Source organism: Vanellus vanellus (assembly GCF_965231255.1).
Source record: "Vanellus vanellus genome assembly, chromosome: 6".
Classification (NCBI taxonomy): domain Eukaryota; kingdom Metazoa; phylum Chordata; class Aves; order Charadriiformes; family Charadriidae; genus Vanellus; species Vanellus vanellus.
Window position 1 is genome coordinate 12,758,529 of NC_138911.1, and position 15,567 is coordinate 12,774,095.

The following is a 15,567-nucleotide window of genomic DNA, read 5'->3' on the forward strand; positions in this document are numbered from 1 at the left end:
CATACCCTTATGGACAGGCTGTCTAAACATGTGGTTCAGGTTGTTCAAATGAAAGATGGACACAGTCACCCATGAGACCTTTGTGGGTTTGCTACTCTTGTGGCTACAGGCAGGTTACGTTCATTTAAGGCTCAGTATCTTTTTTCCGTTGAACATATCCTGCCAAGCTCTAGTGTTATGTTTGTTATGTGAGAATGTGTGTGTGCGCTAATTATCATTGATTTATTTTGCAAAGTTCTGGCTTGTGAGTCACTTGCTGACTTTTTTTGTAATTGATATCTGAAACTGAGGGGAATTGTCAGGATGCCCTCCTGGCAGGAACAACCTATCCATGGCTGTGTCAGCATTTCTAACACCCAATTCATGTATTCATGATGATGTGAATATTCCCCTATCTTCAGTTGGATTTTGATGCGTCTTGGCATGCTCTTCCTTTATGTTTACTGGAATCACCAACACTGGGATTATTTACTGGATGCATAATTAACAAAAATTGTGGTGATTGCTATATACAAGTTAGTAACTTTAAGAGTATTTTCCTGTCAAAATTTGCATTTGAAAAGGTTGGGGTTATAAATTCTTTTCAAGGTTTCCCAGTTGCGGGTCTTGCAGCATTAAATTCTCTAATGTGTTTTTAGTAGTTTCAATAAGTATATAAGATTGTTTCCGTTTACAATGTGTTCTTCTGCATAGGCGTTAGTGGCTCCACTAGTGAGAGAAGGCTACTGAGCTACATCTTTCAATATTTCCACTTAAAAGCAGTTGGAGTTCTGTATGGTGTTGCAGTCCTAGCAAAGAGTTTGCAACCCAGTAAAAGGGAACAGTAGGACTTCAGGCCACCTTTGCATACTTATGATTTTGGTTATTTCAGGAGCTGTGTACTGTCAACACTGAAGCTATTCCCTAGCTTAACGTGCAGCTTGTTGTAGGCCCTGGGTTATCACCTATAACATAATACAAGCAGATACCAGTGTTTGCCCTAGTGTCCTTGGAAAAAAGTCTTCTAGCTGTCTTATGTGCTGGAGGACTTTCCCATGGCACCATCTGCTCGGAAGTAACTTATGAGGACTCTCTTTACTTCAGTTCTGTCATTTTACGTGGCCAAAAGAAGTCAGAGAAATTCTTGCAATAAAGTACAAAAGTCTTTTTTCCATCTCTTGGGGTGTTTTTGGGTGGGAGAAGACCCTTAGACCACCCCAAACCTTGCTTTCAAGGGGTGGAAAACAGTGTGAAGTATTGGACTGATGCACTTGGGGAACTTCAGACTTGCAGAGTGTCGACATATCTTGGCACATTAAATACTGTTGGTTGTACAAGTATTACTTGTCATTTGTAATCGCTTGCACATTCTTCATAGTTTACCTAATAAATATGCATACTGGAAAACATTTCACTGAAAGCATCTTGTTACTATGACAGATTATTTGTTTTGCTTTGTCAGAAAACTCTACAAGCGTTATGCATTCCTCCGCTGTGATGATGAGAAAGAACAATTCTTGTATCATCTCCTGTCATTCAATGCTGTTGATTACTTTTGCTTTACCAATGTTTTCACAACAATCTGTAAGTATTTGCTTTCCCTGGAACTCGGATTTCCAAAATTGGTTGAGTCCTTATCCAAAATTCTAAATGTCTCTAAGCAACGTGCCTTAATGTAATTGTTCTGCTTTCTTCCTGGTATCCATCTGTGTATGCTGTATCACTATTTCCATGATCTTCTCTGGTGGGCAGTAGTGTCTCTCTCTTGTGTCAGTAAAGGCTTTTGTTTCTAACTTGGTAAAACACAGGCAGCTGTAATCCTTTTAGTTGGGGCATAGATCTCAACAGAAAATTTTGCAGTGGACACGTTTGCATCATACTAAACAAGAACAGTACGGGTTGTTCATTATCAAGGTGAGAATATTAACACATGCTAGGAATCAAAAAGAAAGCAAAAAAAACTTTTCAGCTAAGCCTACTTTGCTGCATGCCTGTTTCTGACTTTGAGATAACAATGAAATGCGCATTGAAGGCTGCATCCAAATTCTGCAACGCATTGAAGTACTTTTTTTTTCTTTTTTTTAAAGATGCCCTAGAGAAACTTTAAACCTGTTGTTGCTGATGCTGAAATGTGTTACCGAGTTCTCGTGCATTTGTGGGCCTGCTGAAACAGGACCTCACTAGTAAGGCAGATTAAGGAAAGACTTTAGCAAGGCTTATAAAATTGGGGGTGGGTGTGTGTGAAAGGACCCCTCTGGCTCCATGGTAAGAGCTACCCTTGGTGGTATGTTATGATCCATATTTGCGTGTATGAAAGACAAAGCAAGCAGGTGTCTAAGCAAAATAGGTTTTGGTCCTGTTGGGGGCAAGTTCTGGACAATGCTAAAATCTGGTCTGCTGGATGCAGTTAAATTGTCGCTTACTTTAAGGTTATCAGCACAGAAAATAAAAAGGGAGACATTTTAATTCATTCTTAAATGCTACAAGCATCAAGCTTTTAAGAAAATCCAACCACCAAATGCTTTCTTGAGGGCACTGACAGCTGAGGAGATGCTGAGGGAGAAATGTATTAACCGCCTCAGCTGAAAAACCCTAACTCTAATCCATTTATGCACTATAAAAGAAGGGCACTTTGCCAAGAAACACAATGACCATTCAGATAATTGGATTTTGTTATAAAAGTTTGGTTAATAGGGAGTTGTGCATGAGATGCTAGGCGACTGAAAAGCGCATGCGTTTCCTCAGGAGCACATGCCTCCTGAGTCAGGGAAGGGGCTGTAACTCAGGTGATACTATGTTGAATTAGCCACTGGTAAACCGGGGGACCAGAAAGCATTTTAGCATGTGTGTGGTGCCAGTTAGAGGGGAAAAAAGTTGTTTTTTCTATTTAAAATCAAGTCTTACAGTTAGCATAACTGAAGCAACATGGTACAGAGAAAATTGCAGCATATATATATTTTTTCACTGAATTTGTTCAGCCACTGTAGTGAATGCTGCTGCAAACAAGCCCTGCAAAGAAAGGCTTTGGTTAGTAATTGAATGGGAATTGGTGTTAGTTGTGTAGTGTGCTTACTCGCACGCTCAAAAGCAGGGAGATAGGGGTTGAGCATTGAGTTGCATGCTGAGCTACAGCTAGTCCTGGATACATGAATATTCTGTCTCTACTTCCTTGTGTCTAAGCTGGGGACAAGTAATCAGCTTCATGACATATTTTGAGGCTGGTGAATGAAAAATTATTGTACCTATATGAAGGCATTATTCCATCCGTATTCTTTTTTCATTTGTCAGTGTTTTGCTGTCAGCTCTGTTTCTTAATGTTGGCTATGTGTACAGTTCCTGATTTGTCGATCAGTGCTTAGTGTGCAAGTGTTAGCATGATTAAATAGCAGTTCTGATGCTATTTTAACATTTCATGGTACTGCAGTATTATTATGACTTATCTTTTCCCCCTTTCTTCATTAAATAGGTCACATAATTCGTCTTCATTTTTGAAGTGTTATTTCTTCTTGTGTTTGCAGTGATACCATACCATATATTGATTGTTCCTAGCAAGAAACTTGGTGGCTCGATGTTTACAGCCAATCCTTGGATATGTATCTCGGGAGAGCTGGGTGAAACAGCAGTCCTGCAGATTCCCAGGAATATATTAGAAATGACTTTTGAGGTTTGTATTGCTTGATGCAAAAAATGCTTTGGATGTTCTGTTCAGTTTTAAATTCTCCCCGTGCTATACCATATTGCCATACACTTCATATCTTTAGTCTATGTGGTCAGTTGCAAATACTTCCTTGTGCTTGTACATAGCAAATTTAATCTATATTTAATGACATGCAGAGCAAAATGACTGATAAATCCTTAGTGCAAGGATGGACAAGACTGTCTTTATATTACAGCTTTGTGCTGTAATGGTGGGAGGTGTCATATCCTCTTCATTGAAAACAAATAAGTGATTCTGCTCTGATTAGTGTGTGTGTGTGCATTGGGTAAAATTTAATTGAAAATTCTAGTTCACCTGATGTTCTCTCTGATGATCAAAATAGTATTTAACAAAACAAACAAACAAACAAATAAAGTAACCTACCCCTTAAAAGCACAGAATCAATCCTGCAGTCAGAAAAGGAGAACTGCATTTCTGATTCCCGGTCTGAGCATGTGCTGTAGTAGATTACATCTCTGACATGCTGCTCTCTTTCAGTTTACTCTAACAAACCCTTTGTTTTATTTGCAGTGCCAGAACCTGGGAAAACTGACCACAGTGCAAATAGGACATGATAATTCAGGGCTGTATGCCAAGTGGCTAGTGGAATATGTTATGGTCAGAAATGAAATAACAGGGCATACTTACAAGTAAGTATCATCCTGACATTTCATGTTGGGTAAGTAGAATTTCTGAAGGGAGCTGGCACAGTAGGGCTTGTTTGATTAGAAAGTTCTTATCTCCTGGGTCTCTGTCTACAGTTGCCACTACCTGAAGGCGTAGAAAGGTCATTTGGCTTCTGGCATTAAACAAGTCATGATTCTTACAAAATTAAACAGAGTTTTCAGTTTGCAGATGCTCATGTCCAGCCTCAAAACATTGATGGAGAAGATGAGTTGATTGTTGTGCATCATAAAAATAATCTTCTTTGAGCCCAAAGATGAAATAGCAAGTTAGAACTTGCTGCTTACCAAATATGGCTGGTATTTTATATGAAGGCTGAGTGCTCTAAGTATTATAGAGACACCTTTGGACACAAGCTGGAACACAAGGGCTTATGAGTGTTAGAAACCTGTGTTTACACAGTGAATGTAAAGGAATGAGATTTACAGTAAGAATTAAATTTATTTGTGTTAGGTACAGCATAGTTTGCCCTGTCCTTTGTTTAGAGAAACTACCAGGCTCATTTTGATGACAGATTGGTGGGTAAGTCCACTCAGTTCTCCATGCCAGTTTGTTTGTAATTAAGTGAAGAGGTAAGATTCTATTTTTGGATGCTGTTCAGTTTTCTGATTAAGCTGATTAAACTGACATCAACATTGGTTCATAGAAAGTGATAATGAGCAAGTAAGCATGTGTGCTTTCTAGTGTGTGATTTAATATCCCAATTTCAATAGATGTATGGTGTTTTGGCATTTCAGTATATGTTTAGTGTGTTTATTTTGTGGCTGGCCCGCTATGTAATGTATCCAATGAAAGCATAAGTATATTTTACCACCCATCTATAGTGTGTAGTGGGTCTCCCCCTTCTACCTCTTTTCCCTCAGCAGCCCTTAAATCATCTACTACATATAGGACACAAGGCAAAATCTGCCACTGTTTACTTGGCGGATCATCTATTGTGACATTTAGCACAAACCTGGAACTGAGAAGCTGTTTTACTTTTGCTCCCTCTGCTGGCAGAAGTCTAAACCAAGACTTGGTTTATTAATTGTTAGACAAGCGAAGTATTTCTAATAACTATACTAGCAGAATTTGGGGTTTATGTAACTGCAGTTGAAAGTCTCTGGCGTGGAATTGAATCTGGGTTGAAGCACTTGATCCAAATGCCTCCTTTATGTTCTTAGGTTTCCCTGTGGAAGGTGGCTTGGAAAGGGAATGGATGATGGCAGCTTAGAGAGGATCCTGGTGGGAGAGTTGCTGACTTCCCACACTGAGGTTGATGAGCGGCAGTGCCGAACCCCTCCTTTGCAGCAGTCACCAAGCATGATCAGAAGATTTGTCACTATATCACCAAACAATAAGCCAAGTGAGTGGTGGGGGATGTCTTGTCTTGTACTGTCCTGCATCATCACCTGAGGAGAGCTGCTTGCAAACAGAACTGTAGGTTTTCTTGTATTTTAGAACTGTAGCTTGGAAAGGACCTGTGAAACTCACTTAGCCCAACCTCCTGCTCAAAGTCCAGCTAACTTCCGAGTTACAATCCTGAGCAACCTGTTCTGTCTACTTAGGTTTTGAAAGTCTTCAAGGATGGAAGGAAGATGTCTCTGGACTCCTGGTCCAGTGCTTAGCTGTCCTAGTGGTGTTTTCTGTATTCTTGTCCTTCATCTGTGGAATGAATTCTATGGAGGAAGGTAGAAATTTGCTGCCCTGTCTCTGTCTTCATGGATGAAAAAGCTTGCTAGTGGTTTCTTTTCATGGACTTTAGTTTTCTATTGATATCACTGTTTTGGGGTTGTCTTATTAGTGATAAATCAGGTGGTTACTTTGCTCCCAAGCATGCTTGGATATACAATGAAACTATCACAAGAAGTATTTCCAGGATGCCCAGATTTGGTGGTCCTAATCAAAGCACATGTCCTTTTCTTAGCTTTGGGCCCTAGTCTTAAAATGCACGTAATATGTAAAAACCCTTTCCACCTGTTGTTGTGTTGAAAAACCAGTGTTAACTTTGACATAAAAATATCTCTATCTCCAGTTCTACCTCCTCCACAGTAAATAAAAGTAGAGTAGGATTTTGATTACCCACAGTCCAGCACCCCTTTTCACCAATAGCATATGTTATACTGGCTCATGCTCCTTTTTTTTTTTTTTTTTTTTTTTTTTGGTGGTATGCCTTATCCATCATGCACAGGTACAATTTCTAAAGCTGTTACAAAGTGGCTGGATATATTCTTGTATTTTGCAGAGTTAAATACTGGTCAAATCCAAGAAGCTATTGGTGAAGCTGTCAATGGTATCGTCAAGCATTTCCACAAGCCAGAGAAGGAGGTGAGGAGTTGTTGTCTGTGTAGTGGCACTTCTGTCCTAAAACTGTTAGTGACCATTGGAGAATATGTGACAGAAATAACCAAGCTGAATGAACAGCCATGTGTTTGAAGATTCCTTAAGTGGAGCAAAAAATGAGATACAGAGACTACACTGTTGGAATAGTAGATCCTCAAGTACCTCAGTTTTGCTGCTAACTGGAGCATTCTGTTAATTTAAATGTTAACATTCTGGTATTGGAAATTGTGTTATCAGTCAAATTCTGCCAAGGATTCTACCCGTACCACTGTCAAGAGTGTTGCCTCCTGTTTAGTTTGTTCTGGATTAACTGATACTTTACATCTACATCGAGTACTGAGTAGGTTTTTTTTAATCCCTTTTTGTATTATCTTTACTACTTAAACCATGAAAACCCATGGGCCACTTAAAAAAAAAAAAAAAAAACAAAAAAACCAACAACAACAAAAAACCAAAAGAAACAAAAAAGACCCACATCCACACTCTCCACTGCAAGTGAAGCAGAAGTGCTCTCAAAGACTCTGCACGCTTCTACGTTATACATGTAATCACCTTAACTGACACAGCAGTTCTTTCCTAAACAAACTTAAGAAGCATGCCTCCGTCAAAGCATCACAGTCCAGCCCTTGTGAGCAGGAGTGCTGCAGAGCAGTGCTGGCTCTTGTATGGATGTCTCTTGAAAGTAATTAATTTTCCATTCCTTCTGCACCTATCTTTTCTAAGTTCAGTATAACATGGCAAATTCATATACAGTGTGATTCTGGTTGATGATTGCATTTACACAATAATATCAAGTGATCACGCACTGGTTTTGCAAAATAGAATTTACTGTCATGTTCTAAAGAAGAATTTGGTTTTTTCCTGGTCTTTAAAAATTGCATTAAATATTGTTTTTGTTGATAAGCAGACAGTCTGAGGCACCAGCTACAATGGACCTGTGATCTTTATTACTTAGTAAAAGAGGAAAATATTTTCTTAATTTTCTGTACAGTTGTCATTACAGGTAAAACCTGCTCATGATCTTTATCTTGGCCTTTTTGTGGCTTCATTTGATGACAGTGAGACCCTGAGACTGGTTTATTCAGCCTCGTTCTTTGAGAAGTCAACAGATTTTTGAATGCTCAGGACTTGTGAGAACTGGGCCATCTTGTCAGGGGCCACTGTTTGACAGTAGACTGTAACTTGGAGAATCTATTTATTGAAAAACTGGTTTCAGTAATAGATGCATGAGGCACTTCTGTCCCAGACTTCCTAACTGAGAAAATAAGTGTGTTTGCTTTCTGTCTGTGCTTGGCAGAGAGGCAGTCTGACGCTGTTGCTGTGTGGAGAAAGTGGACTTGTTTCAGCTCTTGAGCAAGTGTTTCAGCATGGATTTAAATCGCCAAGGCTCTTCAAAAATGTCTTTATTTGGGACTTTTTAGGTAAGTGGGAGGGAGGCATACCAGAGCCTGTTTGTGTCTTCGAAATATATCCATCTGTGTTCTTTGTCATTGCCACTGTGTCTCGGCTGGCATGAACAGCATACTTCTTGGAGGCATCTTGGCAGCATCTCCTTATATCATCATTTTACTGTAGCATCTCAAAATTCAGTAGTTACTAGAACATATTTAGCACTGTTCAGAGGGAAGTGTAATCCCAGTTTTACACATGGAATCAAACAGAAAAAAACAATGCCTAGACATAATAATTCAGGAAATTCATGGATGCGCTTTGAATCTAGGCCTTTCAACTTTAACTGTCCCCTCCATGACGTAGACACTCATGCTGATTTGCCAATGGTCTGATCTGGAGATCAGATAGCCTTATGAATTTCACAGAATAGTCAGGGTTGGAAGGGACCTCTGGAGATCATCTAGTCCAACCCCCCTGCCAGAGCAGGGTCACCTACAACAGGTTGCACAGGACAGCGTCCAGGCAGGTTTTGAATGTCTCCAGAGTGGGAGACTCCACAACCTCTCTGGGCAGCCTGTTCCAGTGCTCCACTACCCTCAAAGTGAAGAAGTTCCTCCTCATGTTAAGATGGAACTTCCTATGTTCATTTGTAAGCATGCTTATGGGGAAAGCATTATACTGAGGTGGTATCAAATTTAATAACCTATATTTGAAGGTTGTAGTGCCTAATTATTTTATTCCAAGCACAGAAGAATGATATTTCAGATATTTTAGGATTGCTATATGGACTGATGAAACTTCATTATCTCCCACCATTCTTTTAAGAAAAAGCACAAACATACTATGAGACCCTTGAGCAGAATGAAATGGTCCCAGAAGAGAACTGGCAGACAAGGGCCAGGAATTTCTGTCGCTTTATTACTGCTATCAACAACACCCCTAGAAACATTGGGAAGGATGGCAAATTTCAGATGCTGGTGTGTCTTGGAGCCAGGTATAAAGAAAACTCTGTGTTGTTGTTATTGTTGTTATTGCTATTTTAATACAATGTAAAAGATATTGCATATTAGTAAGATAAAGCCACACAACTGCTGGGTTGTGCAGTTTGACTGTAACTTATACAGTTCTTTGATGTAACTGAAGAAGGATCGAGTGAAGCATGGCCTGACTGAGTTCTTAGGCATGTGAAGCATAGAAAATACAAAACTAAACTGTAAAACTGTAACTGAGATACAAAACTAAATATCCCAAAAAGCTGAGCAGCTGAATCAAGAGAAAGGTAGTAGGCTGGTGTGAATAGCCTCCCTCACATGTACAGCTAGCAAGGTCAGAAGATAGAAACAGAAAACCATCCATCAGTGAGGCCTGTCCAGTTAATGGCTGGGTGAATTCCCCACCTTCCACGTACTCGTTGTAGGAGATGGGCAGAAGGGAAGCTGGGACCGTCTAGAAGCCTCTTGACACAAAGGCAATGGAGCAGGCTAGTGACTTTGGGCCTGCTTGGAACTTCCAGGCCTCCTGGGAACTGTGTCTTTTGATGTGAGGGGTGAAAGCCTAGAAATGCATCTTTCACAGGTGTTCCGTGCTTAAACAAGTTTCACAGAGTTACTCCCCTTCCCCCACCTTATAAATAGTATGTGGAGAAGATAAGAGGCCTGTTCAGAAGGCAAAGAATAAAAATCATGTCAGTGAAAATGAGAAATTAACTTGGCTTTATTTTTATTTCCAAATTGCAAATTACCACTTTGTCAGAGACCACCTTTTGCATCACTGGATCGCCCTGCTCGCAGACTGCCCGATCACAGCACAGATGTATGAAGACATAGCACTGATTAAGGATCATACTCTTGTGAACTCTTTGATTCGAGTGCTGCAGACCTTGCAGGAGTTCAACATTACGCTGGAGGCATCTCTTGTCAAAGGAATTGATATTTGACCTCTTGTTCCACAGGAAAAACTATCTTAAAAAAAAAAAAAAAAAAAAAGAAAAGCAACAAGGAGTGAATCTTGTTAGTATGCAAAAGTTCTGTCTGCCAGTACGTTGTATCGTGAACTTGTTCAAGGCCCTAAAATGCAACTTTGACTTTTCTTGAAGGAAACTCCAAAAATAGTACAGACAAATGGATAGAAGCTGTAAACTCAATGTAAAAAAGAGGATTTTGGTATAAATCTATTTTAGAGTTTATTTGCTGATTTGCTTTTTACACACTTTCATGTGAAAGAGATAGAGATGAGTATTGTGCAGCTTATTTTAAAGCTGCAGTATTTCCTTGCCATAGAAAATGTGCAGTGAGCCTTTCAGCATTCTGTGAACTTGCCTTCAGATATGCTGTATGTCATAGACCCCAATGTATACACTCCATTTCTGCTGAGAAGGTCATTCTATAGTTTTTAAACTAATATTTTATATATTAACATTATTACCAATGTTTGATTTTTAACGTATCGGGTCATGTTCTGCTGCAAGGGAACTACAAATCTGATGTGTGCTTTTTTTAATAGCTCCAAAGCACTGATTTGTCAACAAATCATTTTTTTCTTTTATTTTTTGTTGTCAGTATTATTTTTAGTGAAATCCAGGAGACTGAACCATGAAATGTGCAGAGATCAAAGTAATATTTTTCATATTGGTACGTAATTGCACAGAAGAAATTAAGCGTGTTTTTTAACTGATGTTTTTTATTTATTTAACCTATCGTTGTGTTTTGTAAGTGTCTTAAAAAATCTTCTATGATACAACTGGCTATATGACGTTGCAATTCAGAATTTACAGTGCAGCCCACTTAAATGAAAAAACCTGGAATAATTCTTCATAACACAAAAATGCTTCCACTTTAACCAGCCTTTTGAAGTTTGGTGCATGGTTGCTGCTGGTAAATCTCTTAACTGCTAATAAAACGAGGGACATGAGTTCCCCAAATGCCAGATGACTAAACAAAGATGCATATGCCCTCATGAAATAATAATGCTATACCTACTACTAACAAATACAAGGATTTCTTAAAATTTCTGAAAAGACAGTGAGTAGTGAGGTTTTTTCTTTTGCTTTTGAATGAATATGTCTTCGATCCTGTTGTCACAGTTTGCTTCATTTGGGATGCTTTTGTTTTTAGCGGAGAAATCTTTAGTCCACTTCTACAATAAAACACATACATTTTGAAAGCGTAATTTATTGGAGATCTGGAACTTGGCAAATGGCTAAAGGCGTCTCTGTTCATTTGAATCCTCTGATAAAAATCTCTTTGAAATTAATATGTGACTTAATAACAGGCTGATTTATCAGCATCACAAATTACTGTACAGAAATTCAGGGCTATGTATTTAAGAGGTCTCCACTGTATAAACTTGTCTCAGTATTGCCTCTCTTTTGAAAAGCCAAGTCCAAGTTTTTTGGTTCATACAATGTTGTAGCACCTTTTCTTTACCTACAGCTTAGTCACATCTTGTGATAGTTTTATTTCCATAATTTATAAGTATAGCACATGTATTAAATTTTTGACTATTTTTACTTTTGTCCTATTTATTTCATTATTAAACTGAGAAGTTCCTTTGTCACTACTTATCAGAGCAAGATTCTTTTTTGATTTCACAGAAGCATTAGGAAGACACAAGGGCAATGTCCAAGCCACTCCTCACACTGAGTGGGTGTGAATTCTTTCACAGTCTGGAGCTTGCAGGAGCATTTCACGGAAATATTTTGTGTATGCAGGTTTTGTTTTGTTTTGTTTTGTTTTCTGCTTTGGAAGGGCAAAAATAAAACATGTACTTTATTCTGAGAATTTCATGTATTCAACTTAATATGTTGGGATAATCTTTATATGCTTACCCCATATTGCTTACTCATGTATTAATAATAGCAAAAAAAAATAATCAGTACTTTCAGCTGTATTTAAGGTGGTTTTGCTAGGCCTGTGTATTTCACAGGGAATAAGTCTATGTAAGAAAGGAGGTTTGGATTAATTATTTTTACCTGAACAGATTAGTTGATCCTGTGAAAACCATCTCTTATAATATTAAGTATGGATTAATTTTATCTTGCATGAGGTCACTAACCCTGAATTAAGGTTCTTTTTTTTTTTTTTTTCTTTTTTTTAACTTTACACAAGTTCATCTAGTGTGGCATGATACCATTGTTTTAATGGCTTGCTTTGGTGTGGATCTTTATGGCCACATTACAACAGTTAGCGATACCTGGGATGGACACAGGCTGGGGTTTGCTGGTTCCCAAGGGGTGGGTTCTTTGGCTAGCACGGGAGGATGAAGCTGTCCATCAGTAACTGCACCCCGTGTGCTAGCTGTCCAGATGCAAAAGGAGGATGTAGAGATCATCTTCCCAGCTCCTCAGTTACTTTATTTTCACAGGAAAGACCACTTGTGATAGACCCATCCTGCTTGTCTCACAAGGGGTCTGTTAATCCCATCTAGGATTCAAAGCACTTTTTGCTATGGACTTCCAAGTCTGGAAGGATTTGCTCCACTGAACAACCAGTAGAAGGTTCTGAAATGCAGCTGAAAAATTGTTGGTTTTGTTGGATCCAGAGGCCACCAAGGAAGACTGAGATACTAAATATAGCTCTGTGGTAGCCTGTGCTGGGGTTTTGGGAAGAGATTTGGCTGGCATATCTAAGAACAGTTCAGTCTGTAGTAGCAACCATAATCCCTACCACTCTTCAGTGTTTACCACAAATCAGCCTACTTCTTTCATTGATGTAGCTAGCATTGTCCCACAGAATAACATTAGGATCCAGCATTTGCTCCTTCCATGCCACTCTGCTGAATTGGATGACTATAAGAACAAATGGTGTAGTCAGCATCTTTTCCTCTTTAACTAGAGCTTTGAAATCCATCTCCCTTTTTAAAACTTGCATTGCAATTTTTGTTCAGAAATGAGCTATGGAATAATGCAGTTGTAACCTATACATTTTTTTTTTCCTGTTACTTTTCTAAAATATGGGAGCAGGTTTGGTAGGTGCAGGTTAATGTGACCATGGTGTTTTGCTGTTTGGGTTTTTTTTGTAACAGCTAATGGGAAAAGAGAATTATTTTTTTTTTTTAACAGCACACATACATTCTGTAGACAGAAAGGTAATGATAAAAAAATAAGTAGTTCATAATGCAGTAAGTATATAGTGCTAAATTGGCTAAACATGTTTACAGGCTGATATCTGATTTGAGGGGGGAAAAAAACAGGCTATCACCTATCAATTATTTGTGCTTGTTTGATTAATGCTGTCAGAGTTGACACAATGATACTTCATACAAAAAGAAAATGCAAATTAATAAAGACTTGGTTTAAATGTAATGAAATACTATGATGATAAGTTTATACAAAAAAAAAAAAAAAAAGCCTTTACCTGCCATTAACTTAACCATCTGGCATTCTGTAGCTGAAAACATATTAATGAACTGAAGACTATTCCACAACTTTTTTCCATTATGAAGAGTATTTTTCAAATTGTTCAAATGAGACCTACTAGCTGGATGATCCATATTTTTTATGTGTTTTGAATTCATGAATATGTTAAGATTTCTGCAGTGAAACTATTCACAGTTACCTTTTTCTGTATATTGTCAAATGATTTTTGTCCATAGTGCAAGATACTATAGGATACTTCAAAATACTTGAAGATATTGTACACGTACTTCACATCTTTGTAGTTCTTTATTTTATACCTAGAGATTGGCTGTTAAACTAAGATAAACCATCAATACCTTATAAACTATATATTTTACTACATGGGGAAATCACTGGTTTGTTTTTTTAAGGGTGGGCATTGAAGTTTACATTATAATGATAAAACCAGGTACTGTTTTCTTTTATTTTTTCTGTGATGTTTCAATCCATTGGACATTAAATGTGAATTGGATATACAAAACAGTTTTACAGGTGTAGCTCATTTGCTGAATTGCAATAAAATTTGTCTTCTTACATGAAAAATAGCATTAATGTGCTATTTGCAAAAGCCTCTTATAATTTGGCTAATAATCTTTTCTTCTTTCCCTGACTTGCCAGGTAGGTATGACATTTTAGTGTCTGATTTCGGGAGACATTTTTTTGTACAGTTTTGTATCTGATCTGTTCAACTAAATGCCTGCCTCCCTGCCAGCACCAATGTAGCCCTCACACAAGCAGTTGTTGTCGGTCAGACTGCCATCAGTGGAAGAGATGCCTACTCAGTAATCAGGGAATGGGGAGAACAGGAAGGCAAAGGGAATAATGCAGATCTCGGAAAGTGCCTGTGAGTACATGCACACATATGTGCTGCCATTTGTATTTTCCTACCTTAGAACACCTTTTGATCCTCATAACCAAATTCGGTGGAGGTCTCCAAATTTTATGTTCTGAAATATACAATTAGTCACCCCTACGTACGATGTACTTGACCATTCTCTTTATGTGGGAGGATCCATACAGAGAAGCAGGAATTGTTGGAAATGTACCTATCTGATGCTTCAGATAGAAGGTTAAGTGAGAAAATAGCACCGTCCTCCACCTCTGAAATTCTGACATCTGTGGCACACATGTGTGCCCAAGCATTATTGCCAAATTGTCTGTTTCTTATTTTTTTTTTTACCCCATCTTTGCCCAGGGTAAGATCTAACTTGACAGAAAGTCCCAGAGGAGCAATTACTGGGTGGAGGGATTCTACTGGCACAGAGGCAAAAGCATGGTTCCCTCCTTTTCCATTCATTCACTTTTCGAATGATTTGAAGTACATACCGAAGTAGTGGAGCCCTGTATAATCTTGGTTCATTAGATACTGCTCTGCTTATCTCTCCTTGAAACTGGTTATGCCTGCCTTACTGTATATTAAATTTAGTTTCTAGATTTGAGTGGAGTAGTAAACAAACGTGAGAGCAACTTTCATTTGTGGTTATGCTTTTGTACTTTTCTGCTGCCTATGTCCTGAAAATTTTATACATTGATTATGTGAGAAGCAGGGAGACTTGGGTCAGTTTTACCCACTTAACATCTCTTGCTTCATCTGAAATGCACTCTCCAGGTCATCCCTGCTTGAGCAGGGGGGTTGGACAAGATGACCTCCAAAGGTCCCTTCCAACCTCTGTCACTGATTCTGCAGTTCCTCCCCATGTACAATGACAGAAACAGGTAAGAAGGCTGACTGCCACTTCCCCCATGTTGTACGGTTTCTGCCGTTCATTACTAGCCCAGTGTCTGCAAAAAAGAGCTCGTCCTTCAGGTGCGCTTTTTTTCCTCTGTTTTAGGGAGCTGCCCTCCCTTTTGTCAGCTGTAGGTGGAGAGACTTGCTTATTCTTCTGACCTGCATGTTAGCAATGGCTAACCTTTGCTTTGACAAATTTCTGCTTTGAAGTTGACAAGTACAGAAGGTAATTTTCTCAGTCTGGGAGCAGTGGTTCAAGTTAGGGCTGTTCTGAAGTTGGTGGGGTTCACTTTGTGTATGAGATCATCATTGGATGTTTTACACCATCAGGGAAAACGGCAGAAGGAAGGAGTTTGATTATTATTTGGA

At 38.7% G+C, this 15,567-nt stretch overlaps 1 protein-coding gene across 4 annotated transcripts in view; it reads left to right on the plus strand.

The window, feature by feature from the left end:
- The window catches only part of DENND5A (DENN domain containing 5A), a gene marked incomplete at its 5' end in the record, with an annotated part of 69,329 nt that extends 57,455 nt beyond the window's left edge, over nt 1-11,874 (plus strand). For all 4 annotated transcript variants that reach the window (XM_082485111.1, XM_082485112.1, XM_082485113.1 and 1 more), the window contains 8 exons: nt 1,442-1,563; nt 3,498-3,643; nt 4,208-4,326; nt 5,524-5,705; nt 6,585-6,667; nt 7,980-8,103; nt 8,900-9,068; nt 9,827-11,874. In XM_082485111.1, coding sequence (XP_082341237.1) covers nt 1,442-1,563; nt 3,498-3,643; nt 4,208-4,326; nt 5,524-5,705; nt 6,585-6,667; nt 7,980-8,103; nt 8,900-9,068; nt 9,827-10,010 — 1,129 coding nt within the window. In that variant the 3' untranslated portion in view covers nt 10,011-11,874. The remainder of the gene's footprint in view (nt 1-1,441; nt 1,564-3,497; nt 3,644-4,207; nt 4,327-5,523; nt 5,706-6,584; nt 6,668-7,979; nt 8,104-8,899; nt 9,069-9,826) is intronic.
- Nucleotides 11,875-15,567: the final 3,693 nt, after the last annotated feature.